The following is a 22,095-nucleotide window of genomic DNA, read 5'->3' on the forward strand; positions in this document are numbered from 1 at the left end:
CAGTCGGTGGTTGCTGGAGTACTTTTCTATGCTGTGGTGTGCTGGGGGAGCAGCACAGCAAAGAAGGACTCATCCAGGCTGGAGAAACTGATCAGGAGGGCTAGCTCTGTGGTCGGCATGAAGCTGGACACTCTGGTGACAGTGGCAGAGAAAAGGACATTAAAGAAACTGCTGGACATTATGAACAATGCTGGGCATCCTCTGCACACGGCCATAAACAATCAGAAGAGTCTGTTCAGTGACAGGTTGCTTCTCCCCAAGACAAGAACTAACAGACTTAAAAACTCCTTTGTCCCACACGCCATCAAACTGTTTAACTCCTCTCTGGAGGGGAGAGGGAGGGGAAACAGGAGGACAAAGGAGGGGGCAACAACTAAGCTGTAGTGCCTCTTCACCTCACTGTACAATACCTTGTGCAATACTTTTTGTAAATAGTCAACAGTGCAATAGACTCAATACTTGAAATGTGCAATTCACTTGTATTTTTATTTATTTTTTATTCCTATTTATTCTATTTATCCCCTTCGTATATTTTATTTATATTTGTCTCTGTATTTATGTGTGTGTGTGTGTGTGTGTGTGTGTGTGTGTGTGTGTGTATATATAACAATTCTGTAACTGTAACTTCGGTCGTTGCTGTGCTTTTTTTGGAAGTCGAATTTCCCAGAGGAACCCACCCGAGGGATTAATAAAGTTCTATCTTATCTTATCTTATCTTATTAAAATGAAAGTACTATAAAATTTAAGCATATTCATTTCCTAGTAAATGAGCAAGCTTGCAAATTCCTCAGGGCATTAGTGAATCATTGCTGCCATTGTATAGCAAAAGAGCTTAAATAAATGTCATGGTAGATAGTACAAAAAAAAATAAATACAAAGTGGCAAATCAAATAATAACTGTAGAGAACATAAGACAAGTAGCAGTAAAATGCAACCTGGTTTTTAAAAGGACAGTATTAATGCAGCAGGAAATTGTTAATCTGTTGATTTAGCACACTGAGTGGTAAAAAAAACATTTTAATTGTAGTCATTGACTTGGCTGAATGCACGTTCAGCCCTGCTGTTCTGATATATAAAATAAATATAAAATTACTGGCAGTGACCAGGGGTACCCCTCAGATGCAAGATTTTCAGAAAATCTTTTTTCGGAAAGGTGACCTCTGACCCCTGACCTTGATGTCTAGGACACAGAGATTCAAACTAGTCCGTGATTTTTAGTAGCTACACCTATGGTATCAATATGAAACTAAATTTAAAAAGAAATCCATTAATTTGCTCTTGCATTCACAAACTTGGGTGTCCACATTATCCACCTGCCTGCCTACCTAGCAGGGTGTCAACAATACCCTTTTACAGCCAAGGGTTAAAAAACTTAGTCAACATACAAATTAAATATGAGGATCACATATTGATCCAATCAAAGTGTTGTGTTTATTGCCAATAAAGTTGTATCTCCTGATGCTAAACATCATCGATATTCACTTTGGCACCATGGACACACCCTTCAACAAAAACTTAAAAATCTTTGCAATTTAGCATGATAAATGCATTTAGATTAGGTTGATCAAATACAGCCGAGTCGAGTCGATTTAAGTAGGTACTAATGGAAAAAGGACTATACTGGCACACAGGCATTTGGTTTCTACCTCATGAAGTCAGATTAACTTCACCTAGAAACAATTTGAACTCACCTGTGCAGTTTGATATAGGAGTCTGATACCTCCCTGGGATAGAAAAGCCTGCCTGCCTGCAGTGCTGTCAGTGGCCTTAAGGAGGCAGCACAGGAGCGCATGACGGATTGCTATGGCAACATCTTGGTTATCTTTGCTATGCCAGTCCTCATAAAGCCACAAGAAGCCAGAGATGTATCCTTTAGATACCGCAGAACAAACATTTGCCTCTGTGAAGGAGAAACAGACAAAAAAAAAGCAGGAAAGGACATAAGTACATTAACATTTTGGATCATTTTTTCTTAATATATACTATATTACTTCAGTAATAACTGACTGGAAGCAGTGCAGAAATGCATCTATGTATTCCAGATAAACTAGAAAAGTGAGAATGCCCTTTGAATAGTCTGAACTATTTCTAATCTCATTAGTGTGTAACTTTGTTCACTTTTAGCAATCAAAACAAACCAACAAACAAGAAAATCCACTTTTCACGTAGTGCTGTGTTTTTTGCAGTTCTTACATTGTTTAACAAGACGACTGCATTCCTCAGAAGTAGACATGTAGACCCAAATGATTCAATATTAAGTAAAATATTTCATCTTACAATTTTAACTATTTCAAATATATATATATATTAAATGCTGCTGGTGTGAATGCTTCTATACTCTGTTAAATGCTGAAGCACTGAAATACTGTAAACATTAGCCTAAATATTTTGTCTGAACAATTTAGACTTGGAGGAAAACTGTTTGGATTCCGACTGACGAAACCTTCCTTTCACCCTGTGACAGCTGGAATAAGCTACAGCACCCCTGAAGTGGATAAGCGGATAAAATTGGGTGGAAACATGGACATTTTTCTTTATGTAAAATAAATCACACAAAAAAACTGCAAGCCATCAGGGTCTCTGGCAGGGCAGTGACTGTCTAAAAGGTCACTGCTCAAGTTCAGTTAGTTACAGCGACTTACACAGATGCAAACAATGACACTTGCTGAACTGAGGTATTGGCTGATTTCAGTCTCCACACTGTGGGTCCCAATCTGAACCCCAAATCTGACTACTGAACCTGCTTGAAAATCAGGAAAATAAACTTACACAAACTTTAAGCCTTTTAAAAAATATTTATCTGTCAGTGTCATCACAAACCGCACACTTGCATATTTTTGGGTCAGTCATCTAGTAAGTGCATCATTCTCCAGGTTACAAGAAAATCCAGAATATTTAAGATGCCATTCAGAATGTCACTCGGTCCTTCTCTGCATCTTTCTGAAGTGCACATCTTGACAAACCAAATCCACACACACAGCAGATAAATAAGCATTGCTCCAAATGATATAAAATTAATCCATAAATTTCGTAAATTCAAATGTGTAATAATGAGAAATGACACAGGGAAAAGGTATTGAACACATGATGAAACAAAGGTGCAAAAAGGCATGAAAAGCCATGACACCAGCTGAAATCTATCAGTAATTAAAAAGCAATCCTGCCACCTATTACCAAGGTGTCACACAACAGGGAATTGTGAATTTTGTGGACAAGAGGAAAGGTTTGAACATGTTAGAATGTGGGAAATATAGACAGGAAAGGGAAATACATAAATCTGAATTACAGAAAAATAGAGTTCAATTAAGGATAAAAGAAATATTACAAAGGAATACAAGTAGAGGAATACTCTTAAGGTCTTTAAAACCTTATTGATTGCATTGGTTACAGAACAATTTCTGAACTACTGAAGGTTCCAGTGAGAAACTGTTGGGGCCAAAATCCAGAAGTGGAAAGATCATTTCAACATAAACCGGCCACAGCCAGGTGTTCACCACAGGATGTCAGACAGAGGAGTGAAAAGACTTTTCAGAAAACTTGTCCAAGAGCTACAGCAAGACCTGGATGCAGCAGGTACAATTGTTTCAGAGGAAAAAAAATAAGTAATGCACTCAACCACCATGACCTGTATATACACTCACCATGCAAGACTCCACAGCTGAAGAAAAAGGATGCTGCGAACAACCGAACAACATTTAGACAAGCCTGTGAAATACTGGAAGAATATAGTCTGGTCAGATGAGACCAAAATTGAACTGTTTGGATGCCATAAAATGTGCCATGTTTCTAGCTCAAAGGTCAAAAGGCACTGCACATCACCCCAAAAACACCATACCAACAGTGACGTTTGGAGGTGGGAAAATCATGGGGTCATTTTTCAACATACAGCACTGGTTTACTTCGTACAATTGAATGAAGGATGAAAGGAAAAATGTAGGGAGACATTCTTGATTAGAAATCTGCTGCCATCTTCCAGGATGATTAAAATGAAACGAGTGTGGACGTTCCAGCAAGATAATGATCCCAAACACACAAGGAAACTCTCCATTGGTCTCAGGGAAAGGGGAAAGAAAGCTGCTAGAATGGCCCAGCCAATCATCTGACCTGAATCCAGTTGAAAATCTATGCAAAGGATTAAAGCTAAGAATTGGAGTTCATAGAAGGAGCCCACAGAACTTTCAGGATTGGAAGACTCGTTGTTTTGTGTGGAAAAATGTGCCAAAATCACACATGAGAAATGCTTGTTACGAGTTTATCTACACAAGAGATGTCTTGGAATTTTTGCACGAAATATTAAATAGATTTTAAATACTTTTTCTGTGTCATTTCTTTTGTGTGCTTCATTGTGTTTACACTACAGTGGATTTGAAAAAAAGATCAACATGCGATTGAACTGCACACTTCCAGGTTTAATTCTGTGATTTTTAACAGATAGTCCATTAACTGCAAACATTTTGATTAAATATCTGGAATCGTTTACTGTTGAACTTGGAATTAGCAGGCTGGAATTTTCAATGTGAGTCTAACAAGACAAGACAAGAAATTGAAATAGAGTGAATTGCCAACAGACTAAACAGCTCACCAACATAATCCCTGAAAGACAACCAAGGTGAAAGCAACCTTCAGCTGCTCCTTTGCTTCTTAGGCAAATGTGAGTTTTTGGCCTAAAATGGCCTGAAAAATAAAGTAGATCATTACAAATCTTTCATTGATTAAGAGAACACCTTTCACATCATGTTGGAAAACCAAGAACAGTTTTCAGGAGACAGGTACAGTATATCACTGAAAAAGTCTTCAATCAAAAATGCCATCATGAATACAAATGAAGGGCATTTACGACAAGGAAAGAAAAGAGAATATTCTCCAATTGCCAATTTAGTCACTTGAACCGAACAGAGCATACGTTTCAGTTACTGAATATAAAACTGAAGACAGAGGCCCACGAGCAAAGCATCTCAAGAGAGATTTGGTTTCCATGGGTTCTAGACATTAGGTGGCCATTGACTGTAAAACAATACATATATTTAATAACATTTAAGTTTGTCAAATTGCTTTTGCGTCACATTACTGTTGCTGCTAAACCACTTATAAAATATAACGTAATTAAAGTCTAAATTGTGGCCATTTACTTTTTTTGTTTCCTTTTTTTTGTCCCTTTATCGATCCCGCAGATCGATAAAGGCTAGACTAGGAACTGAAAGCTGCAGAAACTAAAAACCTCACTAGGGCTGAGAAACACTGGGGAAGGAAAACAGATGCCTTGACAAAGAAACACTGACATAATATATGATATGCATAGGAGGGTAATTTGGGAAGTGGAAACACGCGGGGAAAATACACTCAGCTAAACTGAATCTAAAGAATGAGACAAGGAAAGCCAATCTGAGCATAATGCACATGAGACGACAGACTATCAAAATAAAACACAAAGTAACAGAACACAGGAACACGGACTTGATATGGTAATGTCTGTCCATAATACTACTGTTAACTAGTATTATAGAAATCATTATTGAAATGTACTTTTCATTAGGTTGAGCTGGTTCAGCTGACATTGACCCCATATACAGGGCATTTGCCCATAAAAAACTCACTGGGTTGTGTGTAAAGGTTCTCAGTCATCCAGGTCATTGTAGTCTAAGGAGCTTGGAAAGAAAAGCGTCTGGATTTCTTTAAGTTTTCTTGAAGACATTTCACCTCTCATCCAAGAAGCTTCTTCAGTTCTAAGTGCAATTGGTGGAAAGTCCCAGATTTTAAGCCCCATGGAAGTGTCCACAAGAGGGTCATGGACTCCCTATTCACCCTCTACCTAATCACACAAGCCAATGTGTGAAAACAGGTGTGGGTCACAGTCAGCCAAGGTTTTAGGTGGACCCATTGTGAAACCTTGCCCAATCCTATCATGTAATTTACTGAGGTCAAATGGCCCAGGATGTGAGTGGATGTTAGTTCATGCAAAGATTTTGTAAAACCCTTTCAATTAAAGCTGAAAGTCTGCACTTCAATCATGTTGATTTACATCTACTGTGGTGGTTTACAAAGACAAAACTTCAAAACATGTTTTTCTGTCCCAAACATTATCAAGGGCACTGTATATATCACTCCACTGGTTCATTTCTCTGATTAGGCGAAGGGTCTTTGATTGTGTAGAGCCATTATCGTCTTTAGAAAAGCAAGTGCACTTACTTTATTAACTCTAGTTAACTCTAGTTTTAGGAGAATAATACTTGTTTCCAGTCTGAATTTCAGCAATCAGTGGGACTCACCAGCTGCAAAGCCTCCTACCCTTTTATCAGCCCCTGATGCATTGTCTCAGGGAGGTATTTAGCAAAGATCACCCTTCAGTGCTGTTATGACAATGCCATAGACCTGCAATCTGCTACTATTCTTCTGTCTAGTTTTCATCTTGACTCATTAGATAGAGAAATAAATCAATGACCTGGTTACAGGTATTGTCTGTCTTGGTTTCTGTTTTTATTCACAGATAATAAAACCTTACCTTCTGCAAAGCTTTAAGAGGGCCACATAACATTACCATCAAGAACAAATATGGCTCTACTCTGCTTTCCCACTGAACGCTGGCTGGCACCTGACTGTTACTTTATCAGTACGTGGAGTACTTAAAGCTACATCCACATCAAACTCTCCACCAGATTGTTCTGTCAGCAACAGTAGTCAAATGACTTTAGTCGTAGAAGTGGCAGTCTTTAGCTTCTAGTGACTTATCCTGGCTGAAGTTAAATAAATTAATAAGTTTAATAAGATGTTTTGCCAGAACACTGTTCTAAATTTTCATTCGGATTTAAAAATTAAGGGAATAATACTGTTGATAACTGGATCTAAAGCAGGAGGTGCCATCAAGTGTCATAACTGCCAATTAATTTTTCACATCACTGAGAAGGAATTTGGGCCCACTCTTCTTAATTCAGCCACAGTGGAGGGGTTTCAAGCATGAATTGGAAGACTTGTTGTTGTCCAAAATTATTATTATTATTATTATTATTATTATTATTATTATTATTATTATTATTATTATTATTATTATTATTGAGTCATTTAGAGGTGGGCTAGTTGGTGTGTTTTAGATTAACCTCTTGCTTCAGGACATGAACTGATGGACTGATGGATTAGAGTTCATAGTTTATCAATTACAGAAAGTCATCCAGGTCCTGAAGCAGCAAAGCAGCTCCAGACCCTCACACTACCACAACCATGTTTCACTGTTGGTACGATATTCTTTTCATGAAATACTGTGATAATTTAATGTCAATGTAACACAGTCAAATCTTTCAAAAAGTTCAGCTTTTATCTCATCAGTGAACAAGAAGTTGAGTAAATTGTATTGAATCTAATCTAAAAATCTTACCGTCTTCCCTCTCTGTCAACTGCAGGTTGAATTTTTTATGGATGTCACCCAAGCCATGGGTCTGGTCTCACTGTAAAACATTTCAGTGTGTATCTTTTAAATAAAAATGTGAAAAAGCCCTTTTTACTTACAAATTGTAAATCAATCAGCGAAATATCCACTTTTATGCTTTTTGTTATTTTAATTTTCTTCATATCAACAACCATTTGACTGTAATGGATTGAACTGACACCCCCGCCTCCTCCCACAAACAGCAGATTATGGAGCTTCTCAATGGTTCATGAAAGTTTGCTAATAGTTTTGCCATAACTTACTTTGAAATGTAAGACATTTAACAAAACTCAATTGTACATCATCATAAATTAAACTGGGCATCAAAAGATTACATCATTAGATTTATTTAACATCAGTAACAGATAACCAGTTTTGGATTTTCTTACAGTAGTAATCTGAATTGTTAATAACTGGGTTACGGTCAGGGTTCCTTCCTATTCTTTGTCCATTATCTTCAGACTGATCCTCACTTTGTGAATGTGACTGAATGGATTGAACCACATACTCTTACTCCTGTTTCAGCAGTTCCTGTATAGTGTCATCAGTCATGTCAACAAGTGTTTAGCACAAATTCAAGTTCAAAAAAGAGGGAGCCTTCATTTTATGCACAAGAGTGGAAAAATTGTGATGGCTAGTGTTCTTGCCATAAAGACCTTAAAAGTTGGCAAAGTGGCTGAGCAGACCAAAGAGGATAATGAACCGCCAGAGATATAATGTCATTCTGAAGAGTTTCTGTATCCATTGCAAAAGGCAGCAGAAGCTCTTGCTGTTCACTAGTGAGCAAGTTGTCTCATGCCATGTTATTTGTGATCTATTCTATATCCATGTCAATGTGATCGTGTAGAACAGTGGTTCTCAAACTGTGGTACACGGGCTCCCTCTAGTGGTACGTGGGAAGTCTCCAATAAAATTTTTATGATTAAATAATATACCATTTTCTGCTTGAGGGATTTCTGACAAATTAAAACGTACAGCTCTGTTATCACTTCATAAATGGAAACTAAACAGCAGTGACGTTTGTAGGGTTACTGAAGTTGGGCTAGCTGGTATAAAACGATGTCCTGCTATGGTTAGCTTAATATAAGCACATTAGCACAGTGAAGCTGGAGCATGAACACTAACTATTTTCCACTCGATAACAGTTCCCGATGGTTAGGGACAAATGCAATCGCATGTCGGGATGATGTAAACGGACCAAACTTCAGTCAGGAGAACAACTGAGATAATTCATCACAATACGAGGTTAGTCATTAATATACTGCTGCATGGGCTGGGCTGTAGTTACATTGTAAGGTTTTAAAAACTGGGCTTTAAAATAAACAGTGTTAATAAAAACCGTCAGAGGCCGACAGTGAACCCTGGACACGTCTCCGTTAAAGTTTCGGTATGCCGTCCGGACCTGGAGCTGCTAGCTGTTAGCTTGCGGCCATATTATCTACCTCGGGAGTTCAGTCATGTGATCTGTGTGTGTGTTTACATCCCTCCGAGGGCCGACGCAACAGCTGCCTGTGAGAAAATACACACAGTCACAGCAAGACTTCAGACACAAAACCCCGAGGCTTTCATTATTATATCTGGAGACTTTAACCATGCCACACTGGACTCTACTCTGGCTGCTTTTCACCAGTTTGTGAATTGTCCCACAAGGAGCAACAGGACAATTGACCTACTGTATGCTAATGTGAGAGATGCATACAGAGCCACCCCCCTCCCCCCACTAGGGAAGTCAGACCACAACCTGGTTTACCTACAGCCACAATACACACCCCTCGTCCAAAGGCAGCCGGTCACAACGCGCTCCATCCGGAGATGGACCCCAGAAAAAATTAATAGGAGGATGCTCTGAGGGACTGTTATGACACCACAGACTGGGATGTGCTCCTGAGCCCACATGGTGAGGACATAGAGGGGGCGACACACTGTCTTACAGACTATCTCAACTTTTGTGTGGACACAGTCGCCCCTGCTAAGACGGTACGGTGTTATCCTAATAACAAACCGTGGGTAACACAGGAAGTCAAAGCTGTCCTCAACATGAAGAAGAAGGCTTTCAGGAGCAAAGTGAAGGAGGAGATGAAAGCAGCACAGCGGGAGGTGAAACGCTGCCTGAGGGAAGCAAAGGACACCTACAGGAGGAAGGTGGAGCAGAAGTTGGAGAGGAACAATATGAGGGAGGTCTGGAATGGTGTGAAAACCATCACAGGCCACAACACCAAGAAAAGCACAGTGGGGGGGACTGTGGAGAAGGCAAACGAACTCAACAACTTCTTCAACAGGTTTGACCAGCCCACAACCCCCCCACCCTCACCTTCACTACAGAGTCCTCTCCCCACTCTCCTACCTCCCTCGCTTCCCCCCCTTCCTGACACCATGACACCCCCCTCCTCCAATCCCTCTCTCAGCAGCAAGACATCTCCCCCCCTCCCCTCCTCCCAAACATCTCCCAGTGTCACAGTGGATCAGGTCAGGAGACAACTGAGGAAGCTTCGCCCCAGAAAGGCAGCAGGCCCAGACAAGGTGTGTCCTAGGATGCTAAAGGCGTGTGCTGCTGAACTTGGGGAGCCGCTACAACGAGTCTTCAACCTCAGTCTGCGACTGAGGAGAGTGCCCGCCCTATGGAAGACATCCTGCATCGTCCCGGTCCCCAAAAAGAACCGGCCCAATGAGCTGAATGACTTCCGACCGGTGGCACTGACATCACATCTTATGAAGACCCTAGAGCGGCTCTTCCTCAACCTCCTCCGACCACAGGTACAATATGCCCAGGACCCACTACAGTTTGCATACAAGGCGGGTGTCGGAGTGGAGGATGCCATCCTGTACCTCCTACACAGAGCCCACTCACACCTGGATGGGGGAAAAGGCACGGTCAGGATCCTGTTTCTTGACTTTTCCAGTGCCTTTAATACCATCCGGCCCTGTATGCTTCAGGAAAAACTGAACAGGATGGAGGTGGACCCCTGCCTGGTGGCTTGGATCTCCGACTACCTCACCGACAGACCACAGTACGTCAGGCTGAAGGACATCACGTCTGACACTGTGGTCAGCAGCACAGGAGCACCACAGGGAACTGTGCTGTCCCCTCTTCTCTTCACCCTGTACACCTCTGACTTCTGCTACAACTCTGAATTATGCCACATTCAGAAGTTTGCAGATGACACGGCCATCGTGGGGTGTATCTGGGATGATCAGGAAGAGGAGTACAGAAGTCTGGTGAGGAACTTTGTCGCATGGAGTCACACAAACCACCTGCAACTCAACACCTCAAAGACTAAGGAACTGGTTGTGGACTTCGGGAGGTCCAGAGAAGGTCCACTGCCGGTTCAGATAGAGGGGGAGGAGGTGGAGGTGGTCAACAAGTACAAGTACCTCGGGCTGTGGGTGGACAATAAACTGGACTGGTCATGCAACACAGAGCACCTGTATAAAAAAGCCCAAAGCCGACTGTACTTCCTCAGGAGGCTGAGGTCTTTTAACATCTGCAGGAAGCTCCTGAGGATGTTTTACCAGTCGGTGGTTGCTGGAGTACTTTTCTATGCTGTGGTGTGCTGGGGGAGCAGCACAGCAAAGAAGGACTCATCCAGGCTGGAGAAACTGATCAGGAGGGCTAGCTCTGTGGTCGGCATGAAGCTGGACACTCTGGTGACAGTGGCAGAAAAAAGGACATTAAAGAAACTGATGGACATTATGGACAATGCCAGGCATCCTCTGCACACGGCCATTAACAACCAGAAGAGTCTGTTCAGTGACAGGTTGCTTCTCCCCAAGACAAGAACTAACAGACTTAAAAACTCCTTTGTCCCACACGCCATCAGACTGTTTAACTCCTCTCTGGAGGGGAGAGGGAGGGGAAACAGGAGGACAAAGGAGGGGGCAACAACTAAGCTGTAGTGCCTCTTCACCTCACTGTACAATACCTTTTGTGCAATACTTTTGTAAATAGTCAACAGTGCAATAGACTCAATACTTGAAATGTGCAATTCACTTGTATTTTTATTTTTTATTCCTATTTATTCTATTTATCCCCTTCGTATATTTTATTTATATTGTCTCTGTATTTATATATATATATGTGTGTGTGTGTGTGTGTGTGTGTGTGTGTGTGTGTGTGTATATATATATATATATATATATATATAATATTCTTTAACTCTGTAACTTCTGTCGGTGCTGTGCTTTTTTGGAAATCGAATTTCCCAGAGGAACCCACCCGAGGGATTAATAAAGTTCTATCTAATCTAATCTAATCTAATCACTGCCTTTTTTAGGGTCTTGTTCAGATTAAATAGAACAAAATATAAAGCATTAAAACATGTTAAAAACACAACAGCCTTGATAAATGCAGAGTAGTTTGGACCCGGAAGCAGGATTCATACATCATCACTTGGAGACTGGATAATCTACCTGCTGTGAATGTTTTAATGCAGTACAGCTGTTATTATTATCACTTGTCACATCCTGTTTATGACAGTTAAAATAAATAACATTCATATAAGTGACACCACATGTAAACTGTATGTGGTGTTAAATAGGCCTCTACTACTGTACTTTAATGTTGGTCATAAGGGTGGTACTTCAAAATCCACATATTTTATGAGGTGGTACTCATTGTGAAAGGTTTGAGATAGTGATGTGCGGATCAATACTGAAATATCGATTCCTTCGATACCAGTCATTTATGTTCTAGAATCGATTCTCACATTAAAATATCGATATTTTAGTAATTTAGGGTAAATTTGTAGTTTATCATTAACAGGAACAGAGTGGAAAGAAACTATATCATTCGGATTGTCTACGTTGGAAGGAACTACTTTCTCTTCTGCCTTCCATAGTCATGTGCAAAATACGGCTGTATAAATGTGTCGCAGCCCCTTGGCGTGCGCATTCACAACAATGGCTGAGCGTAAATGGAGTCATGTGTGGACGTGTTTTACCTCCACAAACAGCTGAGACGTAGTTTGCGATACATGTGGCAAGACAGTGAGGTGTTGTGGCAACACCACTAACCTTCTCAAACACCTCAGAGTAAATCATATCACAGATTATGACGAGCGTATGTTGAGGCGAACTGAAGAGGAGGAGTGGACAGGGACAGGTGCTGCTAGGGGGAGACAGACATCTCTCGCGGAGTCCAAATAGCGCACGACTTCAGTTTTTTTTATTTCTATATGATGAATTCTGCATTATTAAGTGATAAGAATAAGTAATCTGATGTCCTGTAATCATGATGACGCTATCATTTGAGATACAATAAAAGATACAATAAATAAAATACATTTTTGTACAAAGATAAGATAAGATAAGATAGAACTTTATTAATCCCTCGGGTGGGTTCCTCTGGGAAATTCGACTTCCAAAAAAAAGCACAGCAACGACCGAAGTTACAGTTACAGAATTGTTATATATATATATATATATATATATATATATACACACACACACACACACACACACACACACACACACACACACACACATATATAAATACAGAAACAAATATAAATAAAATATACAAAGGGGATAAATAGAATAAATAGGAATAAAAAATAAAAATACAAGTGAATTGCACATTTCAAGTATTGAGTCTATTGCACTGTTGACTATTTACAAAAAGTATTGCACAAGGTATTGTACAGTGAGGTGAAGAGGCACTACAGCTTAGTTGTTGCCCCCTCCTTTGTCCTCCTGTTTCCCCTCCCTCTCCCCTCCAGAGAGGAGTTAAACAGTCTGATGGCGTGTGGGACAAAGGAGTTTTTAAGTCTGTTAGTTCTTGTCTTGGGGAGAAGCAACCTGTCACTGAACAGACTCTTCTGATTGTTTATGGCCGTGTGCAGAGGATGCCCAGCATTGTTCATAATGTCCAGCAGTTTCTTTAATGTCCTTTTCTCTGCCACTGTCACCAGAGTGTCCAGCTTCATGCCGACCACAGAGCTAGCCCTCCTGATCAGTTTCTCCAGCCTGGATGAGTCCTTCTTTGCTGTGCTGCTCCCCCAGCACACCACAGCATAGAAAAGTACTCCAGCAACCACCGACTGGTAAAACATCCTCAGGAGCTTCCTGCAGATGTTAAAAGACCTCAGCCTCCTGAGGAAGTACAGTCGGCTTTGGGCTTTTTATACAGGTGCTCTGTGTTGCATGACCAGCCCAGTTTATTGTCCACCCACAGCCCGAGGTACTTGTACTTGTTGACCACCTCCACCTCCTCCCCCTCTATCTGAACCGGCAGTGGACCTGCTCTGGACCTCCCGAAGTCCACAACCAGTTCCTTAGTCTTTGAGGTGTTGAGTTGCAGGTGGTTTGTGTGACTCCAAAGTATCGGTATCGGATCAGTATTGTCGATACCACCATGAATTTTACTTGGTATCGGATTGGAAAAGAAATCAGTGGTATCGCACATCATTAGTTTGAGAACCACTGGTGTAGAAAATATGGAAAACCCAACAACTCCACAAAAGTGTCTCTATCGCCCCCTGGTGTCTGGCTGCAGTATTGTTCAAAAACCCCACACCCTCGACATTAGAAGATGGAACGGGGACAAAGTAAAAGTTCTCCTGAGATAAATTTTTCCAAAAGATGGTTTCAGCAATTATTATTAGTTGTTCTCATCATGTTGAGGGGTCTCCTTTATCATAAGTTTGATTTTAATTTGTTAAATTGATGCGCAACATCATTTTTGATTGGCAGCTGCACTTACAGAGAAAATTGCATATATCGCTGTTCAGGTACTGAAGCTACAGCAAAGTAAGCCATAACTTTTAAGGAAATGTCTGTAGAGCTCTAAAAATAATTTTAGCAAAGCACAGATCTGGGGAAGGATGCAGAAAAATGTCTGCAGCTTTGACAGTTCCATGAGCCCAGTGGCCTCCATCAACCATAAATGCAAGAAGTTGGGAGCCACTAGGATTTTTCCTAGATCTGGCTATCCAAACAATCTGAGCCATCAGAGTAGAAGAGCCTTAGTCAGGGAGGTGACCAAAAACCGAATCGTCACTTTGACAGTGATCCAGCATTGCTCTATAAAAATGGTTGTCCTGCAGCACTCTGCCAATCAGGCCATGATGGTGTGGCCAGACAGAAGCCATAAGACACATAACAGCCTAGCCAAAAGGCAGCTGAAGGGTTCTCAGTTCATGAGAAACAAAATTATCTGGTCTGATGAAACAAGAATTGAAATCTTTGGCCTGAATGGCATGCATTATGTCTGCACCAGACATCAATTGTCACCTGGCCAATACCATCCCTACAGTGAAGCATCATGCTGTGCGTATGTCTTTTTTCACCAACCAGAACTGGGAGACTTGTCAGGGTCAAGGGAAATTTATGCAGGAATGTACAGAGACATCCTTGATGATAACCTGCTCCTGAGAGCTCGGACTGGGGCATAGGTTCATCTTCCAACAGGAAAATGACCCTAAACACACAACCGTAACAAAGGAGTGGCTTTGGGACCATTCTGTGAATGTCTTTGAGTGACCCAGCCAGATCCCAGACTTGAGCCCAATTGAAAATCTCTGGAGAGATCTGAAAATGGCTGTGCACTAGTGTTTCCCTTCCAACCTGATGGAGGAGGAGAGGTTTTACAAAACACAAACACAAACCACACACATATATGTGTGTGTGTGTGTGTGTGTGTGTGTGTGTGTGTGTGTGTGTGTGTGTGTGTGTGTGTGTGTGTGTGCAGAAATGTCAAGCAAACATTTTTCTCTTTCCAATTTAGGGGTATTGTGTGTAGAATTTTGAGGTGAAAAAGGAATTTAATCCATTTTGGAATAGGACTGTAATATGACAAAATGTGCAGTTAGTGAAGCACATACATACTTGTCCTTTTCCCTAATCTAAATTGATTTATTTTGTTTTTGACACAATTTTGGAAAATTTTGTCAAAATCTGTCAATTCCATTTGGGGATTATTTTGTCTTCATGTGTATATTCTCTTGTTTACATACTTGTATACCTTTTTGTTATTTCTTTCTGAAGTTTTGTATTTCATCTTCATAATGTTTGTCTATCAGGTTTCTTTGCTTTTCTATGGAACAGTCATCTTACTAACTTCTGTTTCCATCATATGAACATGATCCTGGTCTTTAATAGTACAGACTGATAATCCTGTGCATAATCCTATCAATTTTTACAGTAGCTTCCTCTTTTTCCTGTTACTACTTAGAATCACTTAGAAGAGCTGCTGTCATTTGAGGTTTTCTTAACTGTGACGTGAATAAGAGATATAAAAATAAAGTTCTGTTTTTTTTTGTAAAAACTGCGTTACAGTTTTTCATATCTCATGTAAAGTTAATGCTACTTCTCAGATCGGTTATGTTTACTTTAGATGACCACTAGCGCTTTTTCCTTCATAGCTTGGCAAAAGTGCATCAGTAGCTCATAACATTATGTTAGCTTCAACACACTTACCTTTTAAGGTGAATTGTCTGCAAATGTCGCCCCTGCGACACATGGTAGGGCATCTTGTATTCTTTGAGCTCAAGCATAAAATGTGTCTATATGTCTGCTGCTCTCTTTTTCCAAGGCTTTAAAAAGGCTTTCATAATTAGAGTTTCATGGGTGATGGTCCATTGGAGCTGGTTGTACAGGCTTCAAAAATTTCCATGAAACCTCCTTTTTGTGCAAGGAAATTAGTGATGAATTCTGAGCTGATTATTTTGAATATTTTTGTCTGGTTTTTCATTTGCTGAAGAACATGCATTACATTTTGCAATGCATTACTTAAAAAGAGTACTTAATTACTCATTGGAGAAAGTAACTACTTGTCACATTACTTTCATGTCATTCCGTAGTATAGTTTGAACTGCATTGTCACATAAATATTATTAATAAATCTGGGGCTAGTTGAAACGCAGCCAAAAGAAACATTAATGAATGAAACATGAATCAATTTTATTGGAATTCCACGTGAAAGACCAACACAAAGTGGTGCACACGTGAGAAGTGGAACGAAAATCATACATGATTCCAAACATGTTTCACATATAAATAACTGAAAAGTGGGGTGTGCGTAATTATTCAGCTCCCTTTGGTCTGAGTGCAGTCAGTTGCCCATAGACATTGCCTGATGAGTGCTAATGACTAAATAGAGTGCACCTGTGTGTAATCTAATGTCAGTACAAATACAGCTGCTCTGTGATGGCCTCAGAGGTTGGTCGTGTCCAAATTCATGGGCTGCATCCTCCTGAGGACGGATTTGTAGACCGATTACGTCACAGCGACGCACCGAAGGCTGTCCAAATTCGTAGACTCCTCCGAATGCAGCCGACAAATGGGTCCTCCTTTTCTCCGAATTTGAAGGATGGGTCGGGTGTGTCCTTCGTGGCCTATCATATCCCAGAATTCGTAGCGCGGCCCAGCCAAACTCCAGTTTCCAGCAATGGCGGCCGCTACTAAGTTTTAAAATTACTCTTATTAATCGTTCTGGGTCACAAAATAAACTTTTAACATATTTTCAGGCGAGAATGTGGGTGTGTAAACTTCAAATATCTGCTCGGTTTATCAAGACATTGCATATTTGCAAAAGTGGTTCGACGTTTTCGGAGACGTCTGTTACCCACCAGCTCGATAGCTAGCCGAGAGCTCGAGGGTTACTGAAGCCGCTGAGAACGGCACAACTCCCAGCACATCATTTTCAGATCACCGCAGACTTTCGCTACTCAGGTTAAACGTGATATATAATTCACTTAGACAACCTAAAAATGTTATTGTTGGGCTTTTTTCAGTGTTTTTTTGTTTTTGTTTTTTTGTTTTTGTGAGTAAATCGGTTTGGCTGAGATTAAAGTTATTAGATTAGATTAGATAAAATAAAACTTTATTAATCCCCCTCCTCCTTGGTTTTCACACAGCTGAATAAACGTCAAACAGAAAACTGATTAAACAGAAGTGTGAGATGGTCGAGAATTTACTCCAGTGTCCTGTTATATTTTAGATAGAAAGGAGCAGACGGCTGAGTTTATTAAACTCCACCGAGATAGCGGTGACGCTAATCAGAAGGCTAGACCGTCCAATTCCACAGCCGTTTACTTCCGGCCTACCCGACCTTCTGAGGACCCGGCCCACGTAGACCGCGAAGGCTGGGTCCTCAGGAGGATGCAGCCCATGAATTTGGACACGACCGTTGTCTAAGAGAATATTGGGAGCAACAACACCATGAAGTCCAAAGAACACACCAGACAGGTCAGGGATAAAGTTATTGAGAAATTTAAAGCAGGTTTAGGCTACAAAAAGATTTCCCAAGCCTTGAACATCCCACGGAGCACTGTTCAAGCGATCATTCAGAAATGGAAGGAGTATGGCACAACTGTAAACCTACCAAGACAAGGCCGTCCACCTAAACTCACAGGCCGAACAAGGAGAGCGCTGATCAGAAATGCAGCCAAGAGGCCCATGGTGACTCTGGACGAGCTGCAGAGATCTACAGCTCAGGTGGGGGAATCTGTCCATAGGACAACTACTAGTCGTGTACGGCACAAAGTTGGCCTTTATGGAAGAGTGGCAAGAAGAAAGCCATTGTTAACAGAAAACCATAAGAAGTCCCATTTGCAGTTTGCCACAAGCCATGTGGGGGACACAGCAAACGGATGGATGGAACCAAATACAGGGCAATCTTGGAAGAAAACCTCTTGGAGTCTGCAAAAGACTTGAGACTGGGGCGGAGGTTCACCTTCCAGCAGGACAACGACCCTAAACATAAAGCCAGGGCAACAATGGAAAGGTAGAGACATACCCTAAAAGACTGGCAGCTGTAATTGCAGCAAAAGGTGGTTCTACAAAGTATTGACTCAGGGGGCTGAATAATTACGCACACCCCACTTTTCAGTTATTTATTTGTAAAAAAAATGTTTGGAGAGGTGAGGGGAGCCACCAAACTGAAGAAGGAGTCCTAGTAGGGCTGTCTTGGTTGACACGCTTCTACAATGTTGCATAGAGATCAGGGGCAGTACCCCTGGATTGGCCGACCAGGGTGGTGGTTCCCATCTTTATGAAAGGGGTCGATGAGGTCCACCCCTTGTCAAATTTTAATCTATTTTGTCTACATTTTATTGAAAACAATTTAAATAAAACATTAAACTGTTTCTTCAATTTTAAGCTGCACTTCCAATGTTTTTTGTAATGTAATTTTGACTATAGTAGCAAAAGCTTGACAGCTGAGAGAGTAAATTCAGTCTTCACCTCCAGTTTTTAAAATGACACTGCGCAATGCACATATACTTTTATTACACCTCCAAAAGCCAACAACAACTAATTCAGATCATGTCAGTAACAGATCATATGTCAAAACTGTCGATTAGAAGATTTTAATGACAATAACTTCTGAAATGTAATAACGTTGAATTGCAGTTCTGTTCATCTGTATTTATGCATTTAAATGAACTGCTTAATGGTTCCTGGAAGTTCTGTCAATTTGTGACAATTAACCAAACATTTTAAACCCTCATTCATGGGCCTGTCTTGAGCCCTCTCTGCAGACTCTGTTCTTGTGCACAGTATCATGCATTAGCTTATTCCTTCTGTAGTTATAACTTAAACACTATCTTGGAATCATGTGGAAAGCTCTTCCTCTTAGGCTCTTCCACCTTGAAGCCACAGATATGAGAGCTGTGTTCTAAACTGCCCCAATGTATAAGCCTTACATTTTTGTCAACCAGCTTAAACTCAAGTAAGCATGCAGCTCTTGTTAGTGCCCTATTTTTTATTTTGTGAAAGCAGTAGTTTATATTAGCCTGATCCCCACCTGTTAAGTTCTATAGTACATAAAAAAATGCAATATCTATTTAAATCTATTTTCATTGCACTAAATGCCGTGTAAGGTATCTTTATGGTCCTTGAAATTAGACACAAAAATCATAAGAAAACAAAATGACCTCACAAATCAAGCATTGCCAATGTGTCCCCGGAGAAACAGTTGTGACATGATGGTAATGAAGATGGTGATGATGAAAATGGAAACATCAGCTGAGGAATGCTCAAGGTAATAAAAAAAACTTACTTGTGCACAGCAGAGCAGAAAAGGCATTAATGGCTGCCCTAGGAAAAAAACAGAAAAGTGACGTCTGACTCATTTGAATCAACACCAAATTAAAATAAAAAACGAATTGCATTTGTAATTGTCAAAGTAAATCTTTATGTATGAGTAAACATGAAATTATTTGACTTCTAAAATTAGAAACATCTTGACTCAGGGTGACGCTGAAAAATTGATTCATCTTCATTATTACTTCCAGTCTGGACTACTGTAGTTCATTTTTGTCAGGATGTCCTAAAGCTCCCTGAAAAGCCTTCAGTTGATCGAAAATGCTGCAGTGAGAGTACTGACAAGGACTGGAAAGTGAGTATTTTTCTCCTGTATTGCCTTGTCTTAGCTACCTGTTAATTCCAGAACTGAATTTAATATCTTTCTTCTTACATACAAGGTCTTGAATTGTCTTTTCTTAAAGGCTTCAGAGTACCATATTGTCCCAATTGAGCACTTTGCTCTCAAACTGCTGGCTTACTGAGCCTGTGGAACCAAGTAGAGTTTGGATCTGGGAAAAAGACACTTTCTATTCTTTAAGATTAACCCGAAAACTTTTCTTTTTGATAAAGCATATAGTTAGGGCTGGATTAGTTGACCCTGAATACTGCCTTAGATATACCGGTAACTAAGATATTAAATATAACTGTGCTAATAACACAGATGTGGTTGTTTTAATATACGCATTGAAGGACATTTAGTCAAAAATGGCTCCAAGTGTTACTGGAGGTCAAGGTAATGCCATCTAGAGTAAGAATCGTGTTTGTAAAATGGTACAAGAAAGTCAATTTAATCTGAATTTAGAAACAAGGCATTAGAGTTCATCCAGGTCTGTATGTCTTTAAGACATTCATGCAGTTTAACTAATCGGTGTATGTCATCTGGCTTCATGGATCGATAAAGCTAGGTATCATCTGCATAGCAATGAGAATGCACTGTATGTTATGGCTTCTACCAATACTGCCTAATGTATTATGCCTGTATAATTTAAACAGAATTGGTCCAAAAACAGAACCCTGTGGTACTCTATAACAGTGCTTAGTGTTTGACTCTCCATTTACATGAACAAATTAGAGTTAATGATATTAGCGAGCTATGATTCAAACCACTGCAGGGCAGTAACTTTAATGGCTAACACATTTTGTAATCACTGTGTTAACATTTTGTGGTCTGTGGTGTCAAATGCTACACTGAGGTCAAGTAAGTAAGTAAAATGCATTTATAAACACTTTTTACAGGTAAAAATCACAATATACTTTACAATAAAACCAGAAATAAAATATATCATAAGAATGAACAAAAAAAAAAACATAAAACAACAATTTACCTAAAGGTTGTCAGTATGCCTTCAGCTGTTTTTTAAATGAATCAGTGGAGTTTACAGAGTAAAGGCAGTGGAAGAAAAATCCACAACCTTGCCCAAAAAGTCATATCCCCATGAATTTTTAAACCGAGTACGTGGGTCCAGCAGGAATCTCCAACCCAGTATTACAGGAAACAGGAAAACATGTAATAGACAGGCCGGTCCACCATGTCCATTTCATGCTTTGCTGCTTTAAAACTGGAAATAGACACACATGCAGAAGTTGTATTACTGCATGCAGATGTTGCATTACAAGCAGGGGGGAGATAATATCTTTAAAGCCTACACTTCTCCGTGACAGTGTACTATACCTGGACTATAACAAAATCTCAGTTTCTCTGCCCATATGGAAAAGATATATATAAATCTTATAAAGTTTGTATCTGTCTTGTGTGAAACTTGTATGAAAAGCATATAAGTGTGAAAACAGATATAAGATCCCTTGAAAAATTATATAATGAAACGTGTATGTTTTGGATACTTCCTAAAACAATGTATGAAAGTAATGCGAAAGTGGCCACTTTCATGAGTAATCACATATAAGTTTTTACTATTTCTTTTCCGTATGGGTGACCACCACCCTGCCTGTCACCCAGTGAGAGCTGGGACAGGCTACTGGTCCCACTGCAACCCTTAACTGGACAGGCGATTAAGAAAATGGATGGATCAATGGGGGGCAGTTAAATATTCTCATATATGGTTAAATGTGGCTTGTAGTTTAAAGAACTATGAGTGGTCAGTAGACAGTGACACAATTTTATAAGTTTGGTTCTTGATGCCGTCACATTGTATTGAAGTTCAGACTTTAATTCGAAGGATTTAATAAAACCATTACTTGAACTATTTATCCAAATATAGCCTATCATAGTTGTCATTGGCTTTATTTATTATCGCAGTTCTCACCCAAAGGTTTCTCAAGGCAAAAAAATAGGATATTCTTCCATGTCAGCAACCTCATCTCAGTCATGCTTTTCAGTATTGAAGACAGTACTGTAGTCAGAGAGATCCCCAAACAAGCTGCAACTGAAAGCATCTACAGTTAAAGTCTAGCTGAGCGTCCCAAGGGAGTCCATGAATTCTGAACTTCAGCCAATCATGTGCTGCAAAAATGTTCATCCAGAACAATTCAAGGGTCCAGCGCACCAGGCCCAGGGTAGTGTCTCGAGTGAATGTCTGGTGAGCATCTGGTGGCCGGGCCAGAAAAGCAACATGGGTCCGTCCGCCTGTGGGCCCACCACCCGCAGGAGTCGACATAGGGCTTCAGTGTTAGTGGATCGAGAGGTCCTGGCACTCCGA

The 22,095-nt window shown here is 40.3% G+C and overlaps 1 protein-coding gene across 4 annotated transcripts in view; it reads right to left on the minus strand.

The window, feature by feature from the left end:
* agbl1 (AGBL carboxypeptidase 1) overlaps positions 1-22,095 on the minus strand; it is a 94,363-nt gene that overhangs the window by 38,587 nt on the left and 33,681 nt on the right. For 3 of the 4 annotated variants that reach the window (XM_085359489.1, XM_085359488.1, XM_085359487.1), the window contains exons 7-8: positions 19,413-19,450; positions 1,692-1,900 (exon numbers count right to left, since the gene is read on the minus strand). In XM_085359489.1, the coding sequence (XP_085215615.1) occupies positions 1,692-1,900; positions 19,413-19,450 (247 nt within the window). The remainder of the gene's footprint in view (positions 1-1,691; positions 1,901-19,412; positions 19,451-22,095) is intronic. The other variant, XM_085359490.1, reaches the window with a different exon arrangement.

The sequence above is a fragment of the Diplotaxodon limnothrissa genome, linkage group LG7, assembly GCF_057381915.1.
Source record: "Diplotaxodon limnothrissa isolate DT_005_m linkage group LG7, D_limnothrissa_male_GT1.1, whole genome shotgun sequence".
Taxonomy (NCBI): Eukaryota; Metazoa; Chordata; class Actinopteri; order Cichliformes; family Cichlidae; genus Diplotaxodon; species Diplotaxodon limnothrissa.